At 47.6% G+C, this 25,567-nt stretch overlaps 1 protein-coding gene across 6 annotated transcripts in view; it reads left to right on the plus strand.

The window, feature by feature from the left end:
• Grhl2 (grainyhead-like transcription factor 2) overlaps positions 1 to 23,897 on the plus strand; it is a 130,003-nt gene extending 106,106 nt beyond the window's left edge. For 3 of the 6 annotated variants that reach the window (XM_087556497.1, XM_087556499.1, XM_087556500.1), the window contains exons 13-16: positions 4,060 to 4,151; positions 7,523 to 7,608; positions 19,062 to 19,126; positions 20,997 to 23,897. In XM_087556497.1, coding sequence (XP_087412623.1) covers positions 4,060 to 4,151; positions 7,523 to 7,608; positions 19,062 to 19,126; positions 20,997 to 21,111 — 358 coding nt within the window. In that variant the 3' untranslated portion in view covers positions 21,112 to 23,897. Of the gene's footprint in view, positions 1 to 4,056; positions 4,152 to 7,522; positions 7,609 to 19,061; positions 19,127 to 20,996 lie in introns of all 6 variants that reach the window. The other 3 variants (XM_087556496.1, XM_087556498.1, NM_001134527.1) reach the window with 2 other exon arrangements.
• Positions 23,898 to 25,567: the final 1,670 nt, after the last annotated feature.

Genomic DNA, 25,567 nt, shown 5'->3' on the forward strand with positions numbered 1-25,567 from the left:
ATCTCAAAGGAATTAATCAACATTCTGCTATGGCCGAAACTTGTCGGGGACTGAACCTCTAAAACTACTTGTAAATTCTCTAAGTATTGATCATAAAATCAAGCATGGTGGCTCATTCCTGACATCCCAGAAATCAAGGAACTCAGGCAGGAGGTTCAAAAGTTTGAGGCCAGCCTAGTCTGTCTACACAGTAAAAACTCCCCTCTCAGTGCCAAAAACAATTAGTTTGTTCTTTTTATCTTGAAATAGAAATAATTAAATTTTAGTGGTCAAACAGAAATGATGAGATGTATAAATTCTAATCTTTAAATCACATATTTTATAAGAGACAGCATGGCGTCGTGGGGAGGATGTTGGCTTTGGGCTCAGGAAGCCCAGTCTGGACTGCCCTACATCCACACGAGACCTCATGCCAGCCTCTGGGTCCCTGGCCTCAGTGTTTAGTCTATACTGAGGATGCCATAGCAGGCTGTCGTACAGATCTCTTACAGTCTCCAGCGCTTAGCATTTCTCCTCACAGTGCGCCTGAGGTAAAGCTCCTGGGAAGCCTTAGGAGAGTGTGAAGAACCTGGACTGGCCCAGTGTCTCATCTCAGCCTGTCCTTTGCAAGCTGACTAAGACCAAGTGGCCAGTGACCTACCTGCCACTCACTGGCCGAGTCTCTCTGTCAGAGTCGCCTGTGTTGTTGTGTGGTGATCTATTCCAAGACCCATGTCACGTACTTTCATACATCTTCTGCTTGAGCAATGGGGGCAATCGTGGTGCCTCTGTTAATACATGGTGGTACCTGGCTATTGCTATATGTGAAAGTAACAGCACTCCCTGGGTAAGAGCACTCCCTGGGCACCTGGGTAACAGCACTCCCCAGGTACCTGGGTACTCAGTGCTTTCGCATGCATTGTGTTCATGATTTCTTGCAGATTTCCCATTATCTGCTGTTGACAGTGAGGAAAAAAGCTTTGAGAAATTAAGAAGCTTCTTTAAAGTCATCTAGCTGGTACATGCTAGAAGCAGGGGTTGAACCAGTGCCTACCCACAATTCCCAGCACTCACCCTTGTGCACCTATTGCCCAGCTTCCTCAGTTCTCAGCCTGCGGCTGTAGAGAAGGCAGGCAGGTGTGGAGGGGCAGATCCTACCCCTTAGCTCTCTGCCCTCCACAGAGGCTCACCCTCATCTCGTCTTGTGAGTGATCCTGGCAGAGCAGACAGATCTCTGAGGTCCTAGGACACCGTGTGTGCTGGCCTAACCCTGAGGAGATGCCATCCTCAGTGGCATTGTCACATCGGGCCCAAGCTTTTCACCCCTGTGATTTTGACTCAGCTCCGTATTCCACCATGTGTGGTGGTAAAGCTGGTAAACACACCGGCGGTGCGCCCAAGTGTTTGGCTGCCTTCTCTGTTATTTCTTAGTTAGTCCTGGGTGCCTCTGGAGCCCTTAGCCTCAGTCTTGCTTCAGACCTAACACTTAGCAATACTTTTCCAATGAGTCTAAATGTCGTTTGCTGATATCAAGGGTCTTGTTTCTCTTGTGATCCATCCCACAAGCCCACGGCCGAATATGCCTCGGGTCATGGGTTTTTCTACCTGATGGCCCGTGGAATGGAGATGAGGCCAGAGAGAGCAGTACTCCACTGCTCACCCGTTTTTTGGAAAGTGTCAGACAATATCACTGGCCTGGGCACCAGAAGCCTGCAACCTGCTCTCTTTTTATTAGAGAATGGGCAAGTCATAATACCTTGTTTAATTTTTTTCTTTTTTTTGAAAAAGATAAATGAAACCTTTGAATTCAGAACACATAAAACTTACTGACTCCTACTGAGCTTATAGATTCGAAAGTGGAGAGAGGTGTATATGGTCTCCCTAGAGAATATATCTGAGATACTGTTTTAATGACAAAGTCTCCTGTGGCTTGGAATAAGGTATTCTCAAAAGGTAACTGAGCTGGAGAAAATCTAAGTGAATCTTGCTTGGTGAAGGCATTTGACTCACACAGCGTGAGACGGTGACTGGTGGCGTTTCAGGCTACCTACCAATTATTAGCTGAATGGCGCCTGGCTACTGTGTGGATGGATCTCTTTTTATCTCCTAGTTCTAAGTTCATGGTCACTCCAGTTCCCGGATGAGACAGAGAACCAGGACCTGCTGTTACCAGAAAGCAGAAGGCAGGACAGAGGGAGCAGTGCCTGAAGTTCATTGCTGCCTTCAGATGGGACTGGAGTTTAGATTTTTTTCCTTAGCTGTTTTCATTGCTTGACAGAGATAGACTTCATCCCCTGCCTTACCAGCGTCTCAGATTGCTTGGGTAACTCTACCGTGAGGCGGTTACCCCACAGGCGGCACAAATGAATAGTCTTCCCGTTAGCTGAATACCCTGTGTAGGCCGACAACACACTTGAGTTGAGCCTTCTGTCATTGTGGACATCAGGGCTAAGGTTGTTCCTGTTCGGCTGGCTCAGGAGACTCAGGTGAGCAAGGCAGTGGGATGTGCTCTGAAGCCTGGCCTAGTACTAAGGAACTTGATTGGCTGAGGCCCCCTTTGGAGGTAAATTAAGCACCATTGGTTTAGTGATGTAAGCTACTAGCATGACTAGAAATGTTTCTGGACTGGAGCGCAGGTAGCATGTCCTATGCTTTTATAACCTGGATTTCTGCTAACCTGACTTGGGGTGTGATGAGTAACTCTCTGACAGAAAGTCCACTCAGGAGTCTCCGGGTTTTGTGCTACTGCAAGACTGGGGTTAATACTGTCTATTTCCCATGGGAGACCATGCATTAATTGAACTGTTTGCTCTGGGTGGATAATCTAGTCTTTCCCTTAACCCTCTCCAGCCCGCCATCATCGTCATTGTCATCGTCATTGCCTTAGTCTAGCACCTACATGCTGCCTACCTCAAATCTCCAACACTCGTTGAGTTCTCGAGAGCCTCTTTTACCTTTTAAAATTTTAAATTTTTATTATTTTAAATTACACGCGTATGTTGCCTATGGGTGTGTACACATGCGTGCGGGTGTTCATGGAGCTGGAGTTAAAGAACGCTGAGTCACGTGACGGGGGCATGAGGCGCTTAAGTCCAGTTCTGCAAGTGCAGTGCAGTCTTTCCTGCTGAGCCACCCTCCAGCCTCCTTTTAAATTTTATTAAGTTAATTAATTTTGTTTGACACATAGTGTTTGTACTTATTTATAGAGCATGGAATGATCATTTGACAGTGTACATAGTGTGTAATGATCAACTTGGTGTAATTAATATTTCCAGTTCCTCAAATATTGTTGTTTCTGTGTCAACAGCCTCCTTTTAAAGATAAGGAGCCGAGGACCCATGGAAGTTGTCCAAATCTGTACAGTAATAAACTATAAAACAGGGACTTTAAGTCAGTTGAGGTAGCCTGCCCCCCCCCCCGCCCCCCCTAAGTCCTGTCCTAACAGTTCTGCTCGATGATCTGCCAGACACTGCTTCCTGGGCCAGACAATCCCCAGAGGAAGTACCATTTCCCACAGACCTGGGTCTACATGCCTGAGATTAAGAATAGAAAATCTTCACTTCTCTGACTTCTCTTCAATTTCTCTTCCTCTCAAACACCCCCTTCCCCCTTTCATGGCATGTCTGGAACGAACAAGGACTTTGCAAGCAAATGCAGAACTGACAGAACGGACCCCACAGACAATGCTCAGGGCTCAACGCCACCACCTTCCAGCCAGGAGTGCTGGAGTCCTCTGTGGGAAGAGGATAGGACAGGAGGCTGGGTTGAACCTCCACTGTGGCAGTTAGAAACAGGAGAACTGTAGGAAATCAGGTCAGTCCCCAACAGAGGTCGGTGTCACCTGCTGTGTCCTAGTGGGCCCTCAGGAGCACACAGGACAGCCAGCCTCAGAGCATGTGAAGGGGCTGCTGTGACTTGGGTGCCACGTGGCCACTGTAGCAATACCAAATTTCTGTGGCCCTGATCTTCTGAACAGAGAAGGGAGGCATTCTCACCTCTGTGCAGGCACTCTCTAGCTGAGAACTCCCCTCACTGTGGCACTCTGTGTATCTAATCATTTCTGTTTCTCTTCTCCAGCAGCAGTGTCCTCGTTAAACGGATGTTCAGGCCCATGGAAGAGGAATTTGGTCCAACACCGTCTAAGCAGATTAAAGAAGAAAACGTAAAGCGAGGTATCTCTCCATTCTGATGTGGCACTGACAGGGCTTAGGGCAGGCTGGGAGGGTATCTTGTCAAGAACTTATTCCCTGTGACAGAATCATTGCTAACCCTGGCGGGCTTTTCTCACATTGGAGGCTACAGGCTTTCTGTTGCCTTGGAGGAATGGTTGTATTGTATTGTATTGTATTGTATTGTATTGTATTGTATTGTATTGTATTGTATTGTATTGTATTGTATAATGGTACATCTCATTCAGCAATGAGATACACAGTTCAGAGAGACTGGCTGTGTATGTGGCTGTGCTGGCTCCATGAGCCAGTGATTGGGAATTATTCCATAGACAGAAACATTGACAACAGGTTCGGCCCACCCATGTGTGATGGAGGATCCCAGCTTGATTGACAACAGGTTGGGCCCGCCCATGTGTGATGGAGGATCCCAGCTTGCTGTCATGAATTTTAACCTCCAATCTGTTTCCTCTCTGACTTTACTTAGGGTTAGGGCAGAGTCACAGGGAAACCAATTGTCACACTGGTGACTGGTGTGCAATTGTACCTCACCTTCAAACTTATAGGCTGGGAGCCAGTCCAACTACTTTTCAGAGCTGGTGAAACTGGCACCAACATTGCCACCTGAAACTGTCTTAGGCCATAATTAAAACTTAAGGTTTCTGAACCTTCAACGACAGAGGGCATGGTGACCTACAAGCAGTAAGAAAATTGCCACTTCCCCTCCCCTCGAGAAGTTCTCTTTGGAGAAGGATGGAGAAGTTACTGGGCCCTTGCTTGGTACTCCGAGCCTGATCTGGGCTCCAGGGTCAATGAGCTCCTACTGCTCATCTGTCAGTTTCCTGCCGTCATTACTGGCTGTTTTTCCTGTGTGGCCACTTGTCAGGGTGACTGGGTTTCAATCAGTTTGGGTCTCCACAAGAGGCCGCCTGCCTTTGGCTAGAGCCTGGGGTGTTTGGTGGCTGTTTCTGTTGCTGTTGGCAGGATGATATTACCGTTGCCACACCACAGAACAGAGCTAGTGAAAACTGACTCTCTGGGCAAGCCCTCTAAGTGTGTGAAGCCCAGCACGCACTCCTGGATAGCTGTCAGCAGGCCCAGCTGGAACTGCCTGCCTCTCCCCCTCCACCCCCCCTCCCACTCCCTACCAAAAACAAAACAACAGCAACCAAAAAACCAGACTTGAGCACTTTCCAGCCATCTCCAAGCAACATCCAAGACAAGGGCTTGGACAGAGGCTCTTGTAGGTAGTGGCTCATTTTAACAGAAAGTAATCGCAGGTTTCCCAAGGGTCAGTCCTCATGGAAGTTGCTTTCTCCACTCTTTGTTGTTGAGAAGTTCCGGAAGAAATTACGGAATTTCCAGCAAATAATAGCCATCGGCACCTCTTGAATTTAATTTTCCTTATCTGGATGTGACTGTGGTCTGCATCCTATCTTTTTCTGTGCATTGCTCACATCCGCTCTGTTTATGACAGCCTTTGGGTTACTGGGTGGTTTTAACTGACGTGCAGGCTATGCAGTATTGCTTCAAGGGACTACGTTTGTAAGCTTTTGCCGATGTGGTCAGTCTACATGTTTAATTGGCACTTCATGTTTATATTTGATTAAAAAAAAAAAGTGCTGTAATGCCCAGGTCTTTCTGCCTCCCTCCTCCCTTCTCCCTGCTCCATCCCAGCTCCCTCCTCTCTGCTCCCTCCTCCCTCTCCTCCTTTCCCCACATTCTAACTGAACCTACACTGGCACAGAAGACGACATTGGGTAGAATCCCTGTCAGTGTGGCCTTTATAAGCACAGATTTAAGAAAGCCTTTGGGTTGGAGTAGGGAAGGGGGAGGGCAGGGGGGAGGGGGAGGGATGTCAGTTTGGGTTTAGCTGGTTTCATTTTCCAGTTCTGCTTTTGTTTTTCTGCTGACCGTGTTGGTAGCTGCGTTAACAGCAGGACCATTGTTGAGACCTAGGCTCATCGATGTTTTTGGATTTTTTTTTTGTGTTTTTGTTGTTGTTGTTCTGGGCAGTTTTCCTTAGTGTGAAGAGATGAGGGGTTTCAAGTTTTTCTTCTCTTGGAAGGGAAGTTACGCTGCTGCTACCGGACAGAAAGAGTAGTTCTCCCTCTGGGGCTGCAGGATTGTACCTGAGTAATGGTGGCCATCACTGGGTGCTGACCTCCCAGCGATTGCACAGGTCACGGTGATCAGGAGAAGCGGTACCAAGGGTGGCCATGTCAGTGGGGGCCCAGGAGGCATATCTGTGCCTCCCTGAAGTCGTTTATTTCACTCAGGATCTGTGGCCTCTGTCCATCCCGTCTCAGGCTGTATATTCCCCAATTCAGAACTTTTACAGAGAAAGGAATGTAAAATTCGTGGCCCAGCTTGAAGGCTCAGTAACCACAACTACTTCCTGGCGGCTTCTGCAGGTTGAAGACCAGGTTCTTATCTGTCTGCTGGGCCTAGACCAAGCCTACCACATGGACCTTATTTCACAGAACTGGCAGGCAACCCTATGTGGTAGTTGGTAGTATCTGTCTCACAGATGGTCCAGGCATGGAGAAATTAAATCATTAGGGCCACAGTAGAGGCTGAGCTGGACTCACACTCAGATCTGTGATTCTCCACTCCCTGGACCGTCCCAGGAGGTACCCCATTGACCTTCCAGGCCCAGGCACCCGAGGTTATCTGCCAGCCTCATCCTTCTGGTGACTTTCCTCTCTAGACAGCCACTCCTATGGTCTCACAACTCAGAGAACCTTGAGCTCCCACTTCTGGGCACTCTTCCTCACCACACAGTGGCAGGGCCTGGCTGAAAAGCATTGTCTCTTGCTTTCCCTTCATTACGTTCTCAAGCCTGCCTGCCTGCCTCTCCCAGTGGACCACAAACCTCCCTAAAGGCAGAGCTGGGGTTAACTAGCTCTCTGTTGCCAGCTCAGCTCTTGGTATATACAGCCTGTGGTACCTAGGAAGGAGCCTTCAGTGGTATTCACTGAATGAGCAGATATGCAAATACAAGTTACAGCAAAGAGTGGTCATAAGGAGACTGTGTGCCCACCCTGCACGACTCAAGTATGGATACAGTCACGAGAGCATTTATATCCCAGTAGTCATCAGCCTGTTAGCTTAGCAGGTGGTGTCAGCCTGACGTCCCACGTGACAGGAAGCAGAGAGTAGGTGGTGTCAGCCTGACGTACCACGTGACAGGAAGCAGAGAGCAGGTGGTGTCAGCCTGACGTACCACGTGACAGGAAGCAGAGAGTAGGTGGTATCAGCCTGACGTACCACGTGACAGGAAGCAGAGAGCAGGTGGTGCCAGCCTGACGTACCACGTGACAGGAAGCAGTCCCAAAGCCTCTGCTCACTCCGGTCTTTCCCTTGTCTTGCAGTGCTTTTATACGTGAGGAAGGAGAACGATGACGTGTTCGATGCTCTGATGCTGAAATCGCCCACAGTGAAGGGCCTGATGGAAGCGGTAAGCCACAAGCCCGCTGTAGACTCCAGGAGCCCTGTCCGGTTCACCCGCGCAGTACTTATTTAGTACAACGCAGCTACCAGGGTGGTTCCCGAATGAACTTTTGAAAGAAAGTGAAGAGTTGAGATGTTTGGGTCTTACAGACTTGTAGTTTGGTTTCAGAGTAATCGTCCCAGTCAGATGCTATGGAGGAAGGGTAACATGGGGTTTTTATTTAACTGTTTGCTCAAAGCCAGACTAGGTGCACATGGCTTCCAAATATACACAAACCAAAAACTATAAAACCAATATGCCATGGTAGCATATTCCAGCGTGAAGAAGACATGTTAAGGGGGAAAATGTGTGCAGAACTCCGGTGGCCGGAATTGATTCTCCTCATCACTGACCTAGAGCCGGGTTGGCAGCACAACCACGTGGAAACTGTTAATCACACTCTCTTGACCCAGCTTCAAGCATGCCACGGATATGAGCTATGTTCTCACGCTCGCCTCGGGTATGGCTGTGTAGTAGAACATAGAGTTTTAAAGTGATGGAGACACCAGCAGTGCCTCTTGCCTTTCTTGGTGGACAGCTAGTCTGAGACCGGTTCTGATGGGACATTTGGGCTTATGGCCAAACACTGCATCTGAGGGAGTGGAGCATACCATGTACTCGCCTGCCAATCACTTTCATCTGAACTTTTCGTTGGCTTCCATCCACGGTAGAATGCATTACAAACCAGTACTTCATTCTTTCTTAACAGCCAGCAGAGTAACTGTTCGTGGTGTGGACACAACGTTGGTTTTTTTCACTTACTCAACTCACAGACCACTGTTTTTTTTTTTTTTTTTTTTTTTTTTTCCTTCGCCGGTGCTGTTGAGAATGCGCTGCCATGGGGTTGGGGATTTAGCTCAGTTGGGTTCGGTCCCCATCTTCGAAAAAAGGAGAAAAAAGAAAAAAGAAAAAGAGAGAATGCTCTGCCATGAACATCCAGGGGCTGGTTTTTGTTTGGGTATCTGTTTCCAGTTCTTTGAGAGTATCTACAGAGTAAAATTGGCCAGGAAGTGTATCAATAATACCCAGTAATAATACTGAGCATAATACTCAGTGACTTTATGGAGAGGGAAAGCAGGCGAGTGGTTGCTGTGGTCTGTGGAGCATGAGGTAGAACCTGCAGGACTGATGGGGGTGCTTTAGAACCCGATTGAACAGCACTGTGAATGTGTTATGGTTGTCTGTCTGCAGCTCCTCCTGGTAACCATGAGAATGTGGCTACTGTGGGTTTCATGCTGCCCCTGAGTTGGTGTTTCAGTCCCCAGGTCATTCTGATCAGAGCAGCAATGTCACCCTCCAGAGAGCACAGAGAGGGGGGCTTGGCAGCTTCTTGTCTGTCACGATTTGTGGGGGAGCATTGATTTCTCTTCTACACAAGCCAGAAACAAACCCAGAAGAATATGGAATATATCACCTCTAATGAAACATTATTTTTCTTATTGTTTGTTTGTTTCATTTTGTTTTATTTTGAGACCAGGTTTTACCATGTAGCCTGGGCTAGCCAGTAATTCATTGTGTGAACAAGACTGACCTATAATTCAGACATCCACCTACCTCTGTCTCCTGAGCACCGGGATTAAAGGCTTATGTCACCACCACCACTGGCCTCTGACTTTATGCTGATAAGGAACAGATATTACAAAAGGCCTAGAAGGAATGAGTCAAGTTTTTTTTTTCCCCCAGACACAGTTTCTCTGTGTAGACTTGGCTATGCTGGAACTTGCTCTATAGACCAGGCTGACCTCAAACTTACAATAGAGATCCATTTGCCTCTGCCTCCCAAGTACTGACATTAAAAGCATGCTCCATTACTGCCTGACTGAACCAAGATTTTTTAAAAATGACCTTGAGATTGCTAAAGGATAAACAAATGGCCTACAAAAGCCTGTAACATCAAGATTTGTTTGAACGGCATTGGCCATTTCCATTCTCCCGTCTGGCTTTTAAGAACAGATGACAGTGGTGTTCACGGGAATGTCTGAAGGTTGTTTCAGCTTCGTGCTTAGTCCTTCCTGCTGGCTATTGCTGAGACTAAAATGACCTCCATTCTTGCTTCAGCTCCCCGAGCACTGGGATTATGGGATTGTAGGCACGAGTCACCAGGCCTAGCAGCATTCCTTTTTTATCCAGCTCCTCAGGACATTCTACAGGGTGGCTAGCACAGATCTAAACCAGGTCTGAGCTGCTGTGCTACGCTGGGATCATCTGCTCTTGGTCCTTGCTGTCTCCTTGTTTCCTTTCATAACATCTGGCCACTTTCAAAAATGCTCTGCAGATGTGCTCACAATGACCACTGAGGAACCAGAGGTCACCTCACTCTCCAGCAGCAGCCCAGCAACCTTGGCCTACGCTTCCCTTGGTCCCCTCCAAGAGGACCTCCTCACACCTGCATTGATTGGTGGATGGTGATAGTAGGCGAGGCAAGGTCCTGCGTAGTCACCTTTGAGCGGCAAGATGAAGTCAGGCTCCCTCCATTGCTGTGGGCAGTCTTGAGGCAACTCCGGCTTCATCTCCCTTCCTTAAAGTCCCAATACAAACTGTCTGCTTGCTTCCCACGTGCTGTAGAGAAAGGTGGTCAAGCAGAGCCCTTTCAAGGCCCCCAGGAAACTTGGGCCGGTAGTGGGCTGTAAACTGGACCTTCGTGGGCTGGACGGGTGTCACGGAAGACCACAGACTTCAAAGTGCATGTTGTGAACATAGTGTCTTTTAAAGAACATTAGATCTTGCTAATGTAGTTCTAGCCTGAATTTATTTGGGTCTCTGTAAGGTAAGAAAACACTGAAATGTGGGTCCTCTGAGGACTAGGACTTTTTATTACACTCACATTTACTAGTTCGTGTTTGATGTTACAATATATATGTGCCTGTATATATAATATACATATATAACATTAATATGTATCCTTGTATATATGTATGTATATATGTGTATATATACATACATAGAGAGAACATATAAACTATGCACTCCTCCTTCCATATCTAGAATTCATTCCACAACACTCTACAGTATTCCACTTTATAAGTGGAATATTTCTATATAATCTCTGTACATCCTTCTAAACGCTTTAAACCATACCTAGTTTACATGCCTAGTGAATGTAAAAACTATGTAAATAGCATTGCTTAGGAAATAATGACCATTAGTAGAATACACAACTTTCATAATATACCTTTGATCTGTGGTCAGTTAGACCTGAGGGTGCTAAACTTGCAGGCAGACTGTGTGCGTGTGTGTGTGTGTGTGTGTGTGTGTGTGTTACTAATACATATATTGGCATAAATATGGGTGATGTGTGTTTGTACAAAATAAGCCCACGTATGTAAATGTGTAGATACAACCGTTTAGTGGTCAGTATTGTAGTCTTCGGGTTCAGAAAACTTCTGTTCAAAAGTCTGGCAGGATTCCTTAGCAGCTAGGCAATGTTAGCCTGCTTTCATTCCTAAAATGGAAACGATATGATAATCTGGTTCCCCGGGGCCATGGTGAGAACTGAGTGAAACAATGCCAACAGGCGCCTCTCTCTGGCCCCAGTGAGCCATGATGACGGCATTGGCTGTTTTGTTTTGTTTGTTTTTTAGTAAATGAGGCTTTTGTGTATGAACTAGCATCAGAAAACACATAGTGCTGTTTGGATTCTGGGTTCTCAATTGCTCACTGTCTAAGAGGATGGAAAGTTATTTTGGATCACAGATCCATTGTATAGTAGACAGTAACCTTCCCTTAGGAAGTGTCTGCTCAGGTGGGGGAGGGGAAGTGTGGTGGGGGAGGGGAAGTGTGGTGGGGGAGGGGAAGTGTGGTGGGGGGGAGGGTATGGTGGGGGAGAGGAGGGGAAATGTTGCCAGCGTCTCATCCAAATTTCCTGAGTCAGAGGAAGACACCTGCATCTGAGGGATGGAATTCATGTGTTAATTTGTCCAGTGTCACACAAAGAAAGCTGGTCCTCAACAAAAGATGGCAGTGTGACCCTTGGCCTTCATACTTTTGTTTTGACTCAGTTTCAGAATAATGCTGTCACTTATAACTTATTATTTTTTGTGACAACTAAAAGTCTTGTAGGAAAATAAGAACTGATCAAGTGAGGATAGAAACCTCTGAAGGAATCTTCTTTAAGTAAGAGACTGTTCGTCCGAGCCATCCTTGCCACTGTCGTTGGAGGAAAATGATTTTCTATGGGCACAAACAGCCCCATCCCCTTCTAGGAAGGCAGTAAGGCTTACTTCTGTAGGTGGGCTCATTGAGGACCCCCCCACCCCCACCTAGTTCCAAAGATGCCATCTCAGAACCAATCACAGCCTTTGCTTCTGGCCCCATATGCCTATAACCTCCCCTCCGATTTCCCAGGAGTGGTCGAGGAATCACAAAAATAGTAAGTTCTTTGCTTTAACACTGGTGTTTGAGAACCATGGCCTCAAACATGATGGTGAGTCCTCACGTGAACTGGCCCTGGGTCTTCCCTAAGCTATTTCTGTGAAGTGGGAGCAGGACCTCTATATCTGTTGTGGGGGGTCTAGATTCCTGTGATGTGTTTGTAGCTAAGGAATGCCCCCTCAAGCCATTTCCTGAGTATACTTCTGCGGGTATGGAATTGGCCTGGCCTCTCCTCCATTGATCCCTGGTAGTTTGGGAAGACCAACCACTCTCTGTTGAGGAAGGAAGTCTTTTAGGCCAACAGACTTACAACTCCAAGAGTAAAACTATGACCCCTGTAGCACCCTTGAACCGTGCACTTACTTCTGAGACAGGACCACCTGTCTGAGAGTTAGAGTCCCCTGTTTGCCACATGTCCACATGGCTTCAGCGTCACCTCTAACATGGAGCCTTCAAAGGCACCGAATGGTGGTAGGAACTCTCTACGGAGCAGACAACAGACACCTGGGTGATGGGGCTGCTCTGTAGCTGAAGACTGAGCTGGCCTCCACAGGAGGCCTGCTCCTGCTTCCCTGTCCAGATCCCCTGTCTTGAGCCATGAGTTACTTGGTTATATGTGCGTATGTGGCCTTGGAAGATTCTTTTACTTATTTTAGCATGGTTTTTGGCATCAGCATCTCTCCTACTTCCTGTCTCCATCCTCTCTGGTAACCACCTTTGTTTCGCTTTTAGTAGCCTTTTTAGTTTTTTTTCTCTTTGAGGAAAGTAATTATTTTCCTTAATAGTGTGAATTTGTCATCTAGAAAGAAGAGAACTGTGTCCCCACCCTTCCTCAGGTGTGAACTGACATTTGCGTCAGAAGGTGCCGTATCAGACAGATTCATGAACCCTTTATGGGTGATGACTGTTTCTGTGGCCTCCACAGATTTCCTACAGCCTGTGAGCCAGGCTATGCGATGGGTGTGGTAGCTCTGTGTATGGGTGTGTACGTGCCTGCATGTGTTTTTTTGTTTGCGAGCTTGGGGCCCTGGCATCTCTGGAGGTCCTAGAACAACTCTGAGATCCCTTCTCACCAGAGTGAGCCAGGTCAGTCTTTGGTTTGTTGCAGCACACACTGTGCCAGCAGGTCCATGGGGCACCGAGGCTACAGGTGTGCACAGTAGCATCTGGCTAACGGCAGTTTGGGAACCCATACCCAAGTCCTCATGCTTGTGTGGCTACCACTCCACCCATGAGCCCTCTCTCCGCCCTGGTATTCTCGGTGTGTGTTCCCTGTCACTGTTTCAGTTTGTCTGGCTCTTATCACAAGCAGCAAGGTGAAGAAGGAGCGCCTTGGGCGAGCCGGCCCAACCTCGCTGGTGTTAACCATGGCTGTGTAGTCTTAAGCTGGATGGAAGCCCTAGTCTTATGAGAATTAGACGTGATCTCTTCCCGCAATAAAGAGGAATCAAATTCTTACTTAGCCTGTGCCCAATGAGGCTGCTTTTCTGTGGGGTTCATTGATTGGAAGGTTTTCTTCATGTGATGGCCCTGAAATGCTCAATTCTTTGTTTCACCTGTGGGAAATCACTCTGCAGAAGTTCTAGAGTTCTCATCTGTCTGTCTGAGATGTAAGATACTGAGGACTCATTCTGACACAATTAAGTTTTATACTTCAGGGCAGTGGGGTGGGGGCAGCGAGGTATTGTCTATTGGTTTGTATTGGTGGTTTGGATTGACTTTTACACAGCTGGGACTAAAACAAAAACATTCTTGTAATATTTGTGTCCTTTTTAAAGAAACCGAATTTCTAAAATTCTCACTACACATTCCTATTCAAACCACCACACCCAGTAACCTTACAGAGTAAGCTTTGACCTCTGAACCTCATTTCACACCTCAGGGCCTCTGCCCTCTGTCCCCTCTGCCAGAAATGCTCTTCCCCCATGTCTTCATGGGCCACAATTCTTGGTCTGTTCACACACAGCTTCTCATAGGGTCTTCCCAGACCATTCCCAGAAATAATATCTCCAGTTCTGTGCCTCTTCTTGATGTATTTTACTTCAACTTGGTGTCTTGGTTTGTCTTTAACTGTCCATTTGACATGATCTAAAGTCGCCTAGAAGAGAGATCTTTAGCTGAAGAATTTCCTCAGTCAGATTGTCTTGATTGATGATTGAGCTGGGAGGGCCCAGCCCTCCGTGGGCGACACCATCCCTAGGCAGGTAGGCCAGCTGAGCAAGAGCCAGTCAGAAACCAGTAAGCAGCTATCCTGCCTGAGCTTGTTGACTTTTGGCCATAGACTGTTATTTGAAGTGTAAGCTGAACTAAACTTGGGCATTTGGGCAAGAGCAGGTTAGCATTGATCAGCCCAGTCATGAGTTCAGATCCAGTTCTCTCCATCAGGAGGGGTGTGACCTTGGACAGATGAGACTGACAGTATTGTCAGCATCCCATAAAGGGATGGCAGGCTGCTTGGAGTCAGAGCGGTTAGTGTGTGTGATGCTTGAAGGGACATGCTTGGGAGTAAGTAATACGCAGTGGCAAGTCAGATGGCATCGTCTACGTGTGGGGATCGAAAGCTCTCAACCGCCAGCCCCGACGCAGCCTCCTGCAGGCGCCTCAGTAGCTCCTGGATCCCGATGGCGCCTGCTTGGCTCTGAGCTCAGAATCTGACACAGCCTACCTGGTGTGTCTCATCACTTACTAGGTCTGTACCACAATGGCTAGAAGCTCCAAGTTTCCTCGTCGGAGAGACAGCTCACAGAGCCTGAGCAAGCGCAGAGTCCCCTGCACCAGGGTATTAGACACACAGGGCTCGTTACTTAAACGCTTGCCGATGTGAGGGCTGTTACTGCAGCTCTCACTCGGGCAGACCAGAGTTGAAGATGCTATTGTCTGGTTCTGACTTCCGTCAAGTGATTTATGAGCTGAAATGCATCGTTTGTACTCGGAACACTGGAGAGTCTGATTGCTGAAGAGGAAGTACCAGGAATGGATTCCTTTCTCTCAGAAGTGGGGGGAGCGTGCAGATGTAAGAGTTTACTGCTGTCCAGCAAGCATTCTCAGTTTTCATTTGCAATTAAAAAGAAATTGCAGGTGACACTAACCGAAGGTCCGACACCAAGTCTTGGAAGCCACCTGAGAGAATAGTTAGGCGTCAATACTGTGGACTCCGGGGACCCCACACATGCAGCAAGTACTCTGCACAGAAGCGACTGCTCTGTAGGGCTTCCTACTTTTTTGTTTTATGTATGCCTTTGGCAATTTGAGATCCGGGGACTCTTTCAGAATAGTACTTTTAGAATTACAAAGAAAAGCAATGACATTGTGATAGGCAGTCACTAAGGTAAGGTGTGTCTGTGAAATACGAATGGCCAGGCCTATGCATCTAATAGGCTGCAGGCTGAGATGAAGCACACAGTGTGATGGGTGAGAGCAGTCAGTACCGGGAAGCGCACGCAGAGTTGTTCTTATATAAAGATGTAGTATTTTGTGTGTTTATCTGTGCATCACATCTCTGCCCTGTGCTAGGGAAATCATGAACCTCCCTGTGGGTGCTGGGTCTAGAACCCAGGTCCTTTGCTAGAAGCAAAAGTGCTCTTGACCACTGAGCCAACTCTCCAGTCTGCATGTAGAATTCTAATTGCCACAAAATTACCCATGATCCCCATTACTAACAAACACGCTAGTCGCTGTATCAGAAAGGCATAGACATGCAGTTCCAGTTGGAGGCTAGTTTAAGGATGGATGGATGGATGGATGGATGGATGGATGGATGGATGGATGTTGTCCCACTCCACTTCCCCTGCACCTCTCTGAGTACCTGCAAACCTCAGATTAGGAAGCTGTAGGCCAGCTGTGCTGAGGGAATAACTCAAGTAATTACGTGCAACAGGCTGTTCTCAAGTAGTTTCTGAGGACCAGTCCTGTTCACTGAGTCATTCTAGAACTCCAGGGAATGAATAAGAAAGTGAGATGACTCCTGGGAACTTCCTCACTTCAGCTAGAACTGCATTCAATTCAGGGCCTAAGGGGCAGGACTAGTTAATTTTCTTGGATCCCTCCCTCTTCCCTTCCTTCTTTTTCTGGGTCTCATGTATCTCAGGCTACCTTCAGAGCTTGCTATGTAGAGGAGGATGGCCCTGAACTTGTGATCAACCTGGAGTGCTGAGATTATAAGGGTGCATACCACACTGACAGCACAGCCTTGTGTGTGCTAGGCAAGCACCATATGAACCCGTCCAAAGCCAACATGGCTCCCTTTTGATTTTCATATACAAATATGGACACCAAGGGGGCTTGACACATAGTGTCCGGGGGCCTCACTGGGAGGAAGAAGAGAGTAAAAGTCACAGAAGTATTTCTGAGAGGCTGAACATCTTTGAACCTCTCAAGTTTCTATTTCTCATTTTATTGAATTACAATCCAGTTACCCTTGTTACATGTTTACACGACAGAGTCTCTTTGGGATGCGATATGTATATGGTATGCACTTTGTTATATAAACTAGATCAGTCCCGTTATTCTGACTTACCTATTTGATTTCTCAGCTCTGAATCAGCTGAGTCTTCCAGCACCGCCTTCCACTGCCTCCTGGTGTCTGACCGTTTCGTGACATCTGTCCCTTGCTCTTGCTTCTGGTGACGTCACACTGCCATTTCTGTGCTGCTCCTTTTATCTATCTGTCACGTGTCTACATCCCTTCAAATGGTCGCTTCCAGCACAAGTTCTAGCCATTTTCTTTGCTGTCCCCAGGCTCCTGTCAGAAACGTTTTCTTTTGTCATTTATTTACATGGCGTATGTGGGGGTCAGCGAACATCTTGCAAGAGTCACTGTTCTTCCTTCCACCTTGTAGTTTTGGGGGCTGTGACTCAGGTTGCCCAGCTTGGTGACAAGGGCTTCACCTACTGAGCCATCTCCCTAGCAAAGAAATGTTCTTGTTCTTAAAACAAACAAGCAAACAAACTCCTTTGTTCATTGGGGCTTATTGTGGCTGTGGTGAAACCGCCTCAGGACCGCCAAGGGTGTGCTCCACACAGGCAGGAGGCTACCTCTCTGTCCTCAATCCAGATGTATTGCTTTTGGGTGTACAGAGTTCTTTCTGCCCTCGGGGGGGGGGGGATGGGAGAGTAGGGACCTAGGATCTGCAGAACAGACTTTTCTTAGGAGCTCAGCTCTCTAATAGGGTTCTCCCCCTTTCGAAGTCTGGTCCCAGCCTCATCTGCTTCAGCTGCCCCTGAACCACTAGTAATGTAAGAGGACATGGTGCATTTTTAGGGTAGCTCTTTCCAGAATCCATTTCTCAGCTCTTGCCAAATGACGGAATCGTAAAAATAAGCAGTGCGGAATTATACAAGGTAGAAGGAGCTGCCATCTGGCCAATTCTCAATGGCAGCTACCTTTAAAAAGTTGGGGAAAAATTACATATTTTTTGAACACTTAAGCATATGGAAAGGTTAAAATGCAGACAAGATTATACTGAATAGACAAACATTCATTTATTTCACCCACCTAATATATAAAAGATTTCTAAAGTGTAAGCTGATATTAACTTCCCATGTTTTTAAATGAGGTCTGTGAAGAAAATAACAAATCTAATGGATGTTTAGTACGAACCTTTCTCTGTTATGAACAGTTATGTTCTGAATGTTTTAGGGTATGAGAGTATTTCTGTATGTCAGATTGCTAGAGGTGGAGTTTGTGGGTCAGAATGTATAGGCTTCTAGAAGCTATGCTTCTGCCAAACTTCCTTTCCAGGAGACTGAGGTCACTGTCCCATCGACAGAACCCGGAGATCATGACTTCTGCTTCGTTTTGTTTCGGTTTCTTCTTAATGTGTCAGTGTGTCTGCAGTGTGTGTGCAGGTACTTAGAGCGGCCAGAAGAGGGCGCCAGAGCCCTTGGAGCTGTGAGACAAAGGAAGAAAATACTTAAACTTGCCGAGCCATCTCTCTCCTCATTTGCATTTTGATAGTTAAGTTAAAAGTACCATCTTCCTATTGTTTTCATTTGAAAATTTTAAATAGAAGTGCAGCACAGTTTTTACACGCTTATCGCCCGATCATGTGATTACACTTTCTTCTTGGAAATGCCCGGTTTATTGTGTTTTCTTTTTAACAAAGGAGTTTGTGCTCATCTGCTGTTTGTATTTTAAAGTGTTTCCCAGCATGCTATTTCCCTTTGTGGTGTGTCTGATCTACCGATATTTTAAAATTGCACATTGTTATTAATGTTAACCTTGTCTTGCAGGTTTCATGTCTCCCTGGAAACACCGAACTTTCGGGTGATCGTTACACAAAGAATTAACTCGTTTATTTTGTTACTGCACTTTCATGGTCTCTTCTTTCAGATTGAAGTCTTTCATTGCCTGAGCCTTTTCTCACTACCTGTTGAGGTTGGTCTGGAGGGCTCAGTGTAGCTCACGCTGATCTCAGGCTCCTTTGGCCCCTGGCTCAGAGCTCTGGGAATGTAGGCGTGAACTGCTACACCTGGCTCCCTGAGCCCAGGAGCATAGCCCCCTGCCTTCGTGCTGGGATCACAAGCGTGTGCCAGCCACTACACCTGGCTCACTCGAAATCTGTTTTGACGTCTGGTTACCTATTTAATACGACATTGTGATTGGAAGCTTTTTAAAAACCTATCAGAAATGCCACCATTATCAAGATTGTTTTGCTGAGTGATTTCAGAATCAAAATAAGAGTGACATTAGATACAGACTCTGCACCTTCACGGACGATGTGCTCACAGCATGAGCTGCAGTTCTCGCTTCTTTTTCTCTTCCTGCTACGGGCAGAGGAATACGACTTGATACAGAGTTGGGAGCAGAGTTAGTTAGGTTGTGACTCCTTTGGTTGCTAACTGAGACATGGGGCCCTTTTCACTTCCTGGAATCTCATTTTGCTGATCTAGGAAGCCAGTGGCTTGGCTTGAGTGATCTTAGGAGGTAGTTCAGGGCTTTTGTTTGTCTTAAATGAAATCTCCCAGTGTGTCTCACTAGGGAGACTGTTGGGCTGACTGTGCCCCCACCCCGTTCTCTGCTGACCCCATTCCCTGTTGTTCATTTTCAGCTGTCTGAGAAGTACGGGCTGCCGGTGGAGAAGATCACAAAGCTTTATAAGAAGAGCAAAAAGGGGTAAGAAAGCAAGCTAGGCTCAGCTCTCTGCTGTGTCTGCAAGGCGCGTTTTTAAAATGGCTTTCTTTTTGATGTCCGTGGCCCATGATGCCAGTTACCGACCTTTAGTGACAGTCGGGGAGACCTACAGTGCCTCTCCGGGATGTCACCTGAGGTGCAGTCATCTAGTGACAATGAACATTATAAGTGGGCTGGAGTGGTCTAGACGTGTTGGGGACACTGGGGAAAAGGAGGTCAAAGAACCACATGGGGTTCTTCGAATTGGTTTCTGGGTGACAGAGCAGGGACAAAAATTAATTGGGGTCAAAGAAAATTACTCCAAGATTTTGTTGTAATGAAATCTCTGACGGTCCTGGGACCTGCTTGCCCATGTTGTTAAGAACAATCAGCCCTTCCCGGTTAGGCGGTCAGGTGGCTCTGGGTTCTCTGCTCAGGGCTTCATCTCTTTGCTCTCACTAATGTATCATCTTACTCATGAGACAATGGAGCCCTGGGGCCCGCTTGAGCATTCTGCCCCATCTCACGTTCAGTAAACAGCACAGATTCGAGGGGGGGGGGTATGGAAGGAGTGTGGGTGGCCGTGGCTCAAGCCTCAAGGCTCATGAGCTTCGCTCATCTCTGCCCCTTTCTAAAGCCTTCTCTGCAGGAGCAGGTCCTTTAAACTCTTCTCTGGACCCTTTTTATAAAGAAATTAGACCTGGGGTCCTAGGCTTTTGAGTCCCCGTCCTTGGGCCAACCGAGCATCAAACTTGAGCCCTTGTTGGAAACACAGTGAATGTGGGCTGCTGCTTTTGCAAGGTCAATGCAGTCAGCTGGGGAATCTACTTTGAATGAAGCCTTACGTCTCATGGGCTAGAGAGCCTCACTCAGTGTGGATAAACACACTGCTGACACCACTGACTTTCAGCCTCCAGTCTGAGGCCCTATCTATACAGGACTTTTATCCCAACAACAACCCCCTAAGCATGGGTGATTCTTATTTTTGTAAAAGAATAAGCTGAAGCTATGACATCTCTCCTGATGACACCACATTCAGTGAGTTATTCTTAAACAGAAATCTCCAACTAAGAGAATGAGACATGCTTCAATAGGACCCTGGTTCAAGTCTCGGCACCCATGTGGTCCCGGATGATGAAATGTCCTTTTCAGAGCTCTGATGGTACACATGCATTTGTTCAGGCAAAACACCCATATATAAAACAAAAAGTAAAATTAAATTAAAAAAATATCACAGACTCTGGAAGTTGGTTTTCTTGAAACCAAACTGCTATGGAGTAGGCAGCTGAGGAGAGGTGGAGTAGCTTAGGGGTGTGGAGTAGGCAGTCAGGAGAGGTGGAGTAGCTTAGGGGTGTGGAGTAGGCAGTCAGGAGAGGTAGAGGAGCTTAGGGGTGTGGAGTAGGCAGCTGAGGAGAGGTGGAGGAGCTCCAGAGTGAGGCAAAGCCAGCTTCAGACCGAGCCCAGCTGTTCACCCTTGCTGAGTTGTTTCTTACTTGCAAAGAACTGATGATCAACTTGGCCTTTAAAAGTGCTACGGAGCCAAGTGTACGTCTTTTGCTGTACACACACGTTCAGCCAAGGGCAGCTGAAGTTCATAGGAATCTAAGTGTGTTTGGATCTCTGCTAACTTACTTGAGCCTCCATTGACTAATGTGCAAAGCTGTAGGGTAGGGTTGGGCCATAGCTAGAAGCCTGTGTGATAAGAATCCCTGAGCGCAGTTCAGGGAAACTGAGCCCTGCTTTCTTTAACCTGTTTTGAGGAGGAAGAAACTAGAAGGTTAAGGGAACGTATCCCAAAGGCTGCCGTTGCACTGAGCTCTCTCTTCACTGGCTTTGTTTCTTACCCCACCCCATCTCAACCCACCTATGGCAGAATCCTGGTCAACATGGACGACAACATCATTGAGCACTATTCAAATGAGGACACCTTCATTCTCAACATGGAGAGCATGGTGGAAGGCTTCAAGATCACATTGATGGAGATCTGAACCCTGATGGAGTCCCTGACAGGAGCTTTTGGTGCACTCCTTCCTGGGAGAGATGTGATCTCTGCCGCCCCAGAACCTGGAGACCCATCTCACCCTCCTCACAAGACTGTTACAAGACTGCTGGGAAGGGGACGGGGCCCAAGGCCCAGTAACAGACTTCCTTCCACTCTTCCAAGCTCCCTCTGGAGCTGAAGCCTGAGCCCCTCAGCAGATTCTTTGAGCCTGGTAGGCCCTTATTTATTGCCCATTCTTTCCCCAAGAGCCCTCCAGGACTCTGCAAGTTACTGAGAGCTCCATGGGAGACCTCCAGAGTTTCCCCTTCAAGGGCAGCAGCAGCAGCAGCAGCAGCAAGTCCACTGATCTCGAGCCTGGGGAGCTGGTGTGTCCTTTTCTTACCTCTCCTCATTTCTTGAGTGGATGGACCAGATGAGCTGCTTCTTGGTGCAGTCTTCATGGATGGAGTAAGAAGGACCCCAAACCTCAGATTGCTCTGAGGAAGGTCATTTTGCTAAATACCTCCAGGGGACTCTCAGCAAATAGCCACTGACCGCGTTCGGGAAGACTGCACTACCATGTCAGCTTATTGAACACGAGAAAGAGTGTGCCTGACGACCATGTACATAATCTGTACATAACATTGCAGTAATATATTTACCTGTGGTTTGTGGGCATGTTTACTGCCATTGGCCTGGAGGAGACACACTGGAGATTCAGAGCGTTCTGCTCTACCCAAGGGGAGGTTAGAGAAGTGGCCTCTGGGATGTCATGTGATGGTGGTGAACACCTGGATGGACTCTCCACCGGGCCATGCCTGAGGACTTGTTTCCCCAGAGCCCTCTCTCCTCAAACATGACTCTCCCTCGAGGCTATGGCGTTTTATCTCATGGTGATATGTTGCCTAAGCTCGTCCTTTGAGCTGTCTGGGAAAGGACATAACTGTCAGTGCCTTCTCTAGCTTTGGTATGGGGCATCTCTTGAGCCTTGCGCAAAATCTATGCAGAGATTTTCGCTGGGGCCCTGTCACTGGGACCTGCTGCAGAACTGCTTGGCCGACACGGGAATCCTGGACACGGTAGCACCCCGCAGTTTACAAGCATGTCCTTCATCTCAAGTGGCCCCTTTAAAAGTCCAACTGCAGCGTTGTGAATCGAGCCAGCAGCTCTGCTGGGCTGTGAACAGCAGACAGTGCTTTGCCTTGCTTCTGACAGGAAGAAGTGAGGCTATCCACCCTGGCTGTGGGAAGCTTGGGAGCCCTTGCACTTCTGAAACCAACTCTGGGAGGCACTGGAGAGCTAAGGCTGTTTCATCCTCTCCTCACCCTTGGAAGGTCCAGAGAAAATGGCTTACCCAAACAGTCATGAAAGCGTGCCCCATCGTGAGCCTCTGTTCTCTTTGAGAGAACAGGTCAGTAGTTCTGTTAGGGTTAAGGACTGGTATGTGCCCCTGGGGCTGAGCACTATTAGTTTGGAGAGCCAGACACATCCCATCCCAAGGCCTAGATAATGAAACAGCTTTTATGGAAAGGTCTAAATTTGTCTGTGAAGCACTTTGATGTCTTACCTGGAGGCTCTGCTCTCCAGCCCCTTGCTCTACCTGCCCCCGAGGCCCAGAGCAGCTGAGGCTGACTCCAGCCCAGCTACTGCTCTTCCAAGCTGCAGAGAAATTGAATGGGATGGGGAGTAGGTGCCGTAACCAAGAGGATCCCAAAGGGTAGCAGGGGGCACCTTTCTGAGAGCCCACTGGGCTCCTTATCCTTCTTCCTGTTGCCAAAGGTTTGCATCCAGGGCTCTGCTCTATTCCAGCTCTGCACTCCAAATGCCAGTCCTTGAAACTAGCAGCCTAGGGACCCTCCAGGGTACTAGTGGATCTCTGATCTAAGACGGACAAACTCCGTGTTGGAAATATACGCTCTGTGCGCTTCCTGTGCTGTAGCACTTGGGCTTAGCTGCAAACGTGACCTTAGGGATGGGCTCAGGGTTCCAGAGCAGGGAGACAGATCTGTAGCAACCCGACAGGCGACCAGCTCTTCTCTCTGGTCTGTCTGGAAAATTACTGGTCCCACTGGGTCCGGAGACAAACCAGAGCCGGCTCTCCCTTTGTCCTGAGTCCCTACTCTATGAGGTAGCCATTGCCAGAAGAGGGGATAGGAAGGCACGAGGAGCAGTGGAGCGTCAGGTCCAGGAGTGTCTGCTGGTGGATCTCCATTCAGCTCGTCGCTCACTGCGTCCGCTGAGCTTTGCTGAGCATCACCTCCTGAACAAAAACACTCAAAGAAAAGTTTGCCTTGTCCTGAACTAATCTCACCCAAACAAGGAACTTTTTTATTTTTTATTTTTTGGTAATCCATAAAAGAGGGGGACACATGGAGCAGGTATTTATTTCCTTCTATGTCTCCACATTGTTGAAACTTCCGCGGTGTTTAGAGATTGGAACCAGTAGAGAAATGCACGGTGGCTACCACTGTGAAGTTGGTTCCTAAAAGACTAAGGCACGTCCCAGCGCAGAAACCCGGGAAGTTTGAAATGAATTAAAACATTTTCCTTCATATTTTAATAGTCATGAAAATGCAACAGGAAAAGAGGGTTTGTGCCAAATTCTAAGAATGGCCCTTTCTGAAAGACAAGCAGGGGAGACTCGTGTGTATAATCTGCTCCCACATAAAAAGAGTAAATGTAACTTAATAGTTTTGTAAATGGGAGAGGGGGGATCTATAAACTATAAATATGTTATTTTATTTTTTGTACATTTTTAAGAAGAAAAAATAAATATTCACAACATGAGTCAAACAGCTGTGTCTGGTACTTTCTGCTATTCTTCGACTTCGAGGAAGAGTTTCTGTAGGTGGGGTCCGGGCTGCTCCTGGTTCTTCAGGCCCTGCTTACAACGGAACACAGACTTGCTTTTCCAACATTCCCTCCCCCCCCTCCCCCAGGCCCCAATCATATACCAGGCTTATATGGGATGAGGGGTCAAAGGTCAGCAGGAAGCCTCCAGTGTAGTTCTTGACTGGTCCTTCAGGTGGGTTCTGTCTACTCTCTTCTTAGCACTGATTCTTTCTGCTTCTTTAGATCTGTGCCAACCTGTACAGAGACCCTAAAGCCACAAGACTCATCCTTCAATTCCAGCTCCATACTTTCTGACCCTCAAACTCATACCTCAGAGTACCACCTGTCCCAGGGCTCCCATGGTAACCACCCACACCGCACTAGCAGTCTTCATTGATCTCCCAAGAGCATCCATTCCATCAACTAGCTTGGTGGTGTTTGTTACAGCACCTCTCCCTGCCTCCAGGTACAGCACTAGAATCTTACCTCAAAAAAAGCCTTCCCTGGCTGACTTCAAGCCCAGTGAGATCCCTGTACTCTCTGCTCACATCCAGGGTAAGGAAGAATAGGCCTTGGGTGGGGTGTTTGTCATGGAAACTTCTGGAAAGATCATGGGATTAGAAATGGGCCATGAGCCTTTTTAAAAATCACTGTTGAGGCCTCCCCTCCCCCTTCCTCAGGTGTGACTGTTCACACTTGCCTGAATGGTTGTTTGGGGGATGTGAGGGGTCACCCCATCACCCCGTTTGCTGGTGGACGTTAGTGTGAACTGTGCTTCTTGGACTGGGGAGTTCCTTGGTGCCACATTCCCATCTGTTCCCAAAGGTTCTCCACTCTGTTTCTCCAGGTTCCTCTAAGTGAGTGCATGCTTAGTACTGGGAAATCAGGAGTTAGAGGAAAGATAGTGGGGGCTCTGATAAACCAGAAGCAGAAGAGAAGAGAGATAAGACCCTGCAGGGGAACATTTCCCCTGTGCTCAATGGGCATCAAATATCCATCACATGTCACTTGGAAAAGAATATTTCTTATTTGCCATTGGTAAATGCTAAATATTTATGGTGATGTTCAAGGTGGGACAGAAGTTTGCAACTGGTCTTGAGTCAAGCACACACACACACACACACACACACACACACACACACACACACACACCAGTCGACTTCTTTGTTGACAGTGCCCCTCTATCTCGCACATACACTTCCAAGCCTACCACACTTACACTGACTGGGGGCACCATCGAACACTCACATGAGCCTACCCATGTGATGAGATCCTGCTATCGATGTTCAGCTGGATGAGGGCCGAGTGGCCGTCTGCCTGTCTTTGTGCCTTGTGTGACTGACTCAGTGGAGTTTAGAATCACGTGAGCATCGAAGAGTTATTTAGAGGAGCACGGGCCACCTTAATCACACTGTTACACCAACGAAGGAAATGCCTCCCCTCCTCCAGCAACTGTTACTGCAAATAGCTCTTCTGGGAGGGGCGGAGCTGTAAGTCTCCCTCCCATCCCCACCCCCTACTCCCACTCCTGTCCATGGGCCCGCTCTTGCGCATGATGGTGAATATTTCACTAAGGGTTGGGGTTGGCCAGTCCACTACATTGCAGTTTGACTTGTTTTCACCATTTCTGC

This window comes from Rattus norvegicus, chromosome 7 (genome assembly GCF_021556685.1).
Source record: "Rattus norvegicus strain SHRSP/BbbUtx chromosome 7, alternate assembly SHRSP_T2T, whole genome shotgun sequence".
NCBI classification, from domain to species: domain Eukaryota; kingdom Metazoa; phylum Chordata; class Mammalia; order Rodentia; family Muridae; genus Rattus; species Rattus norvegicus.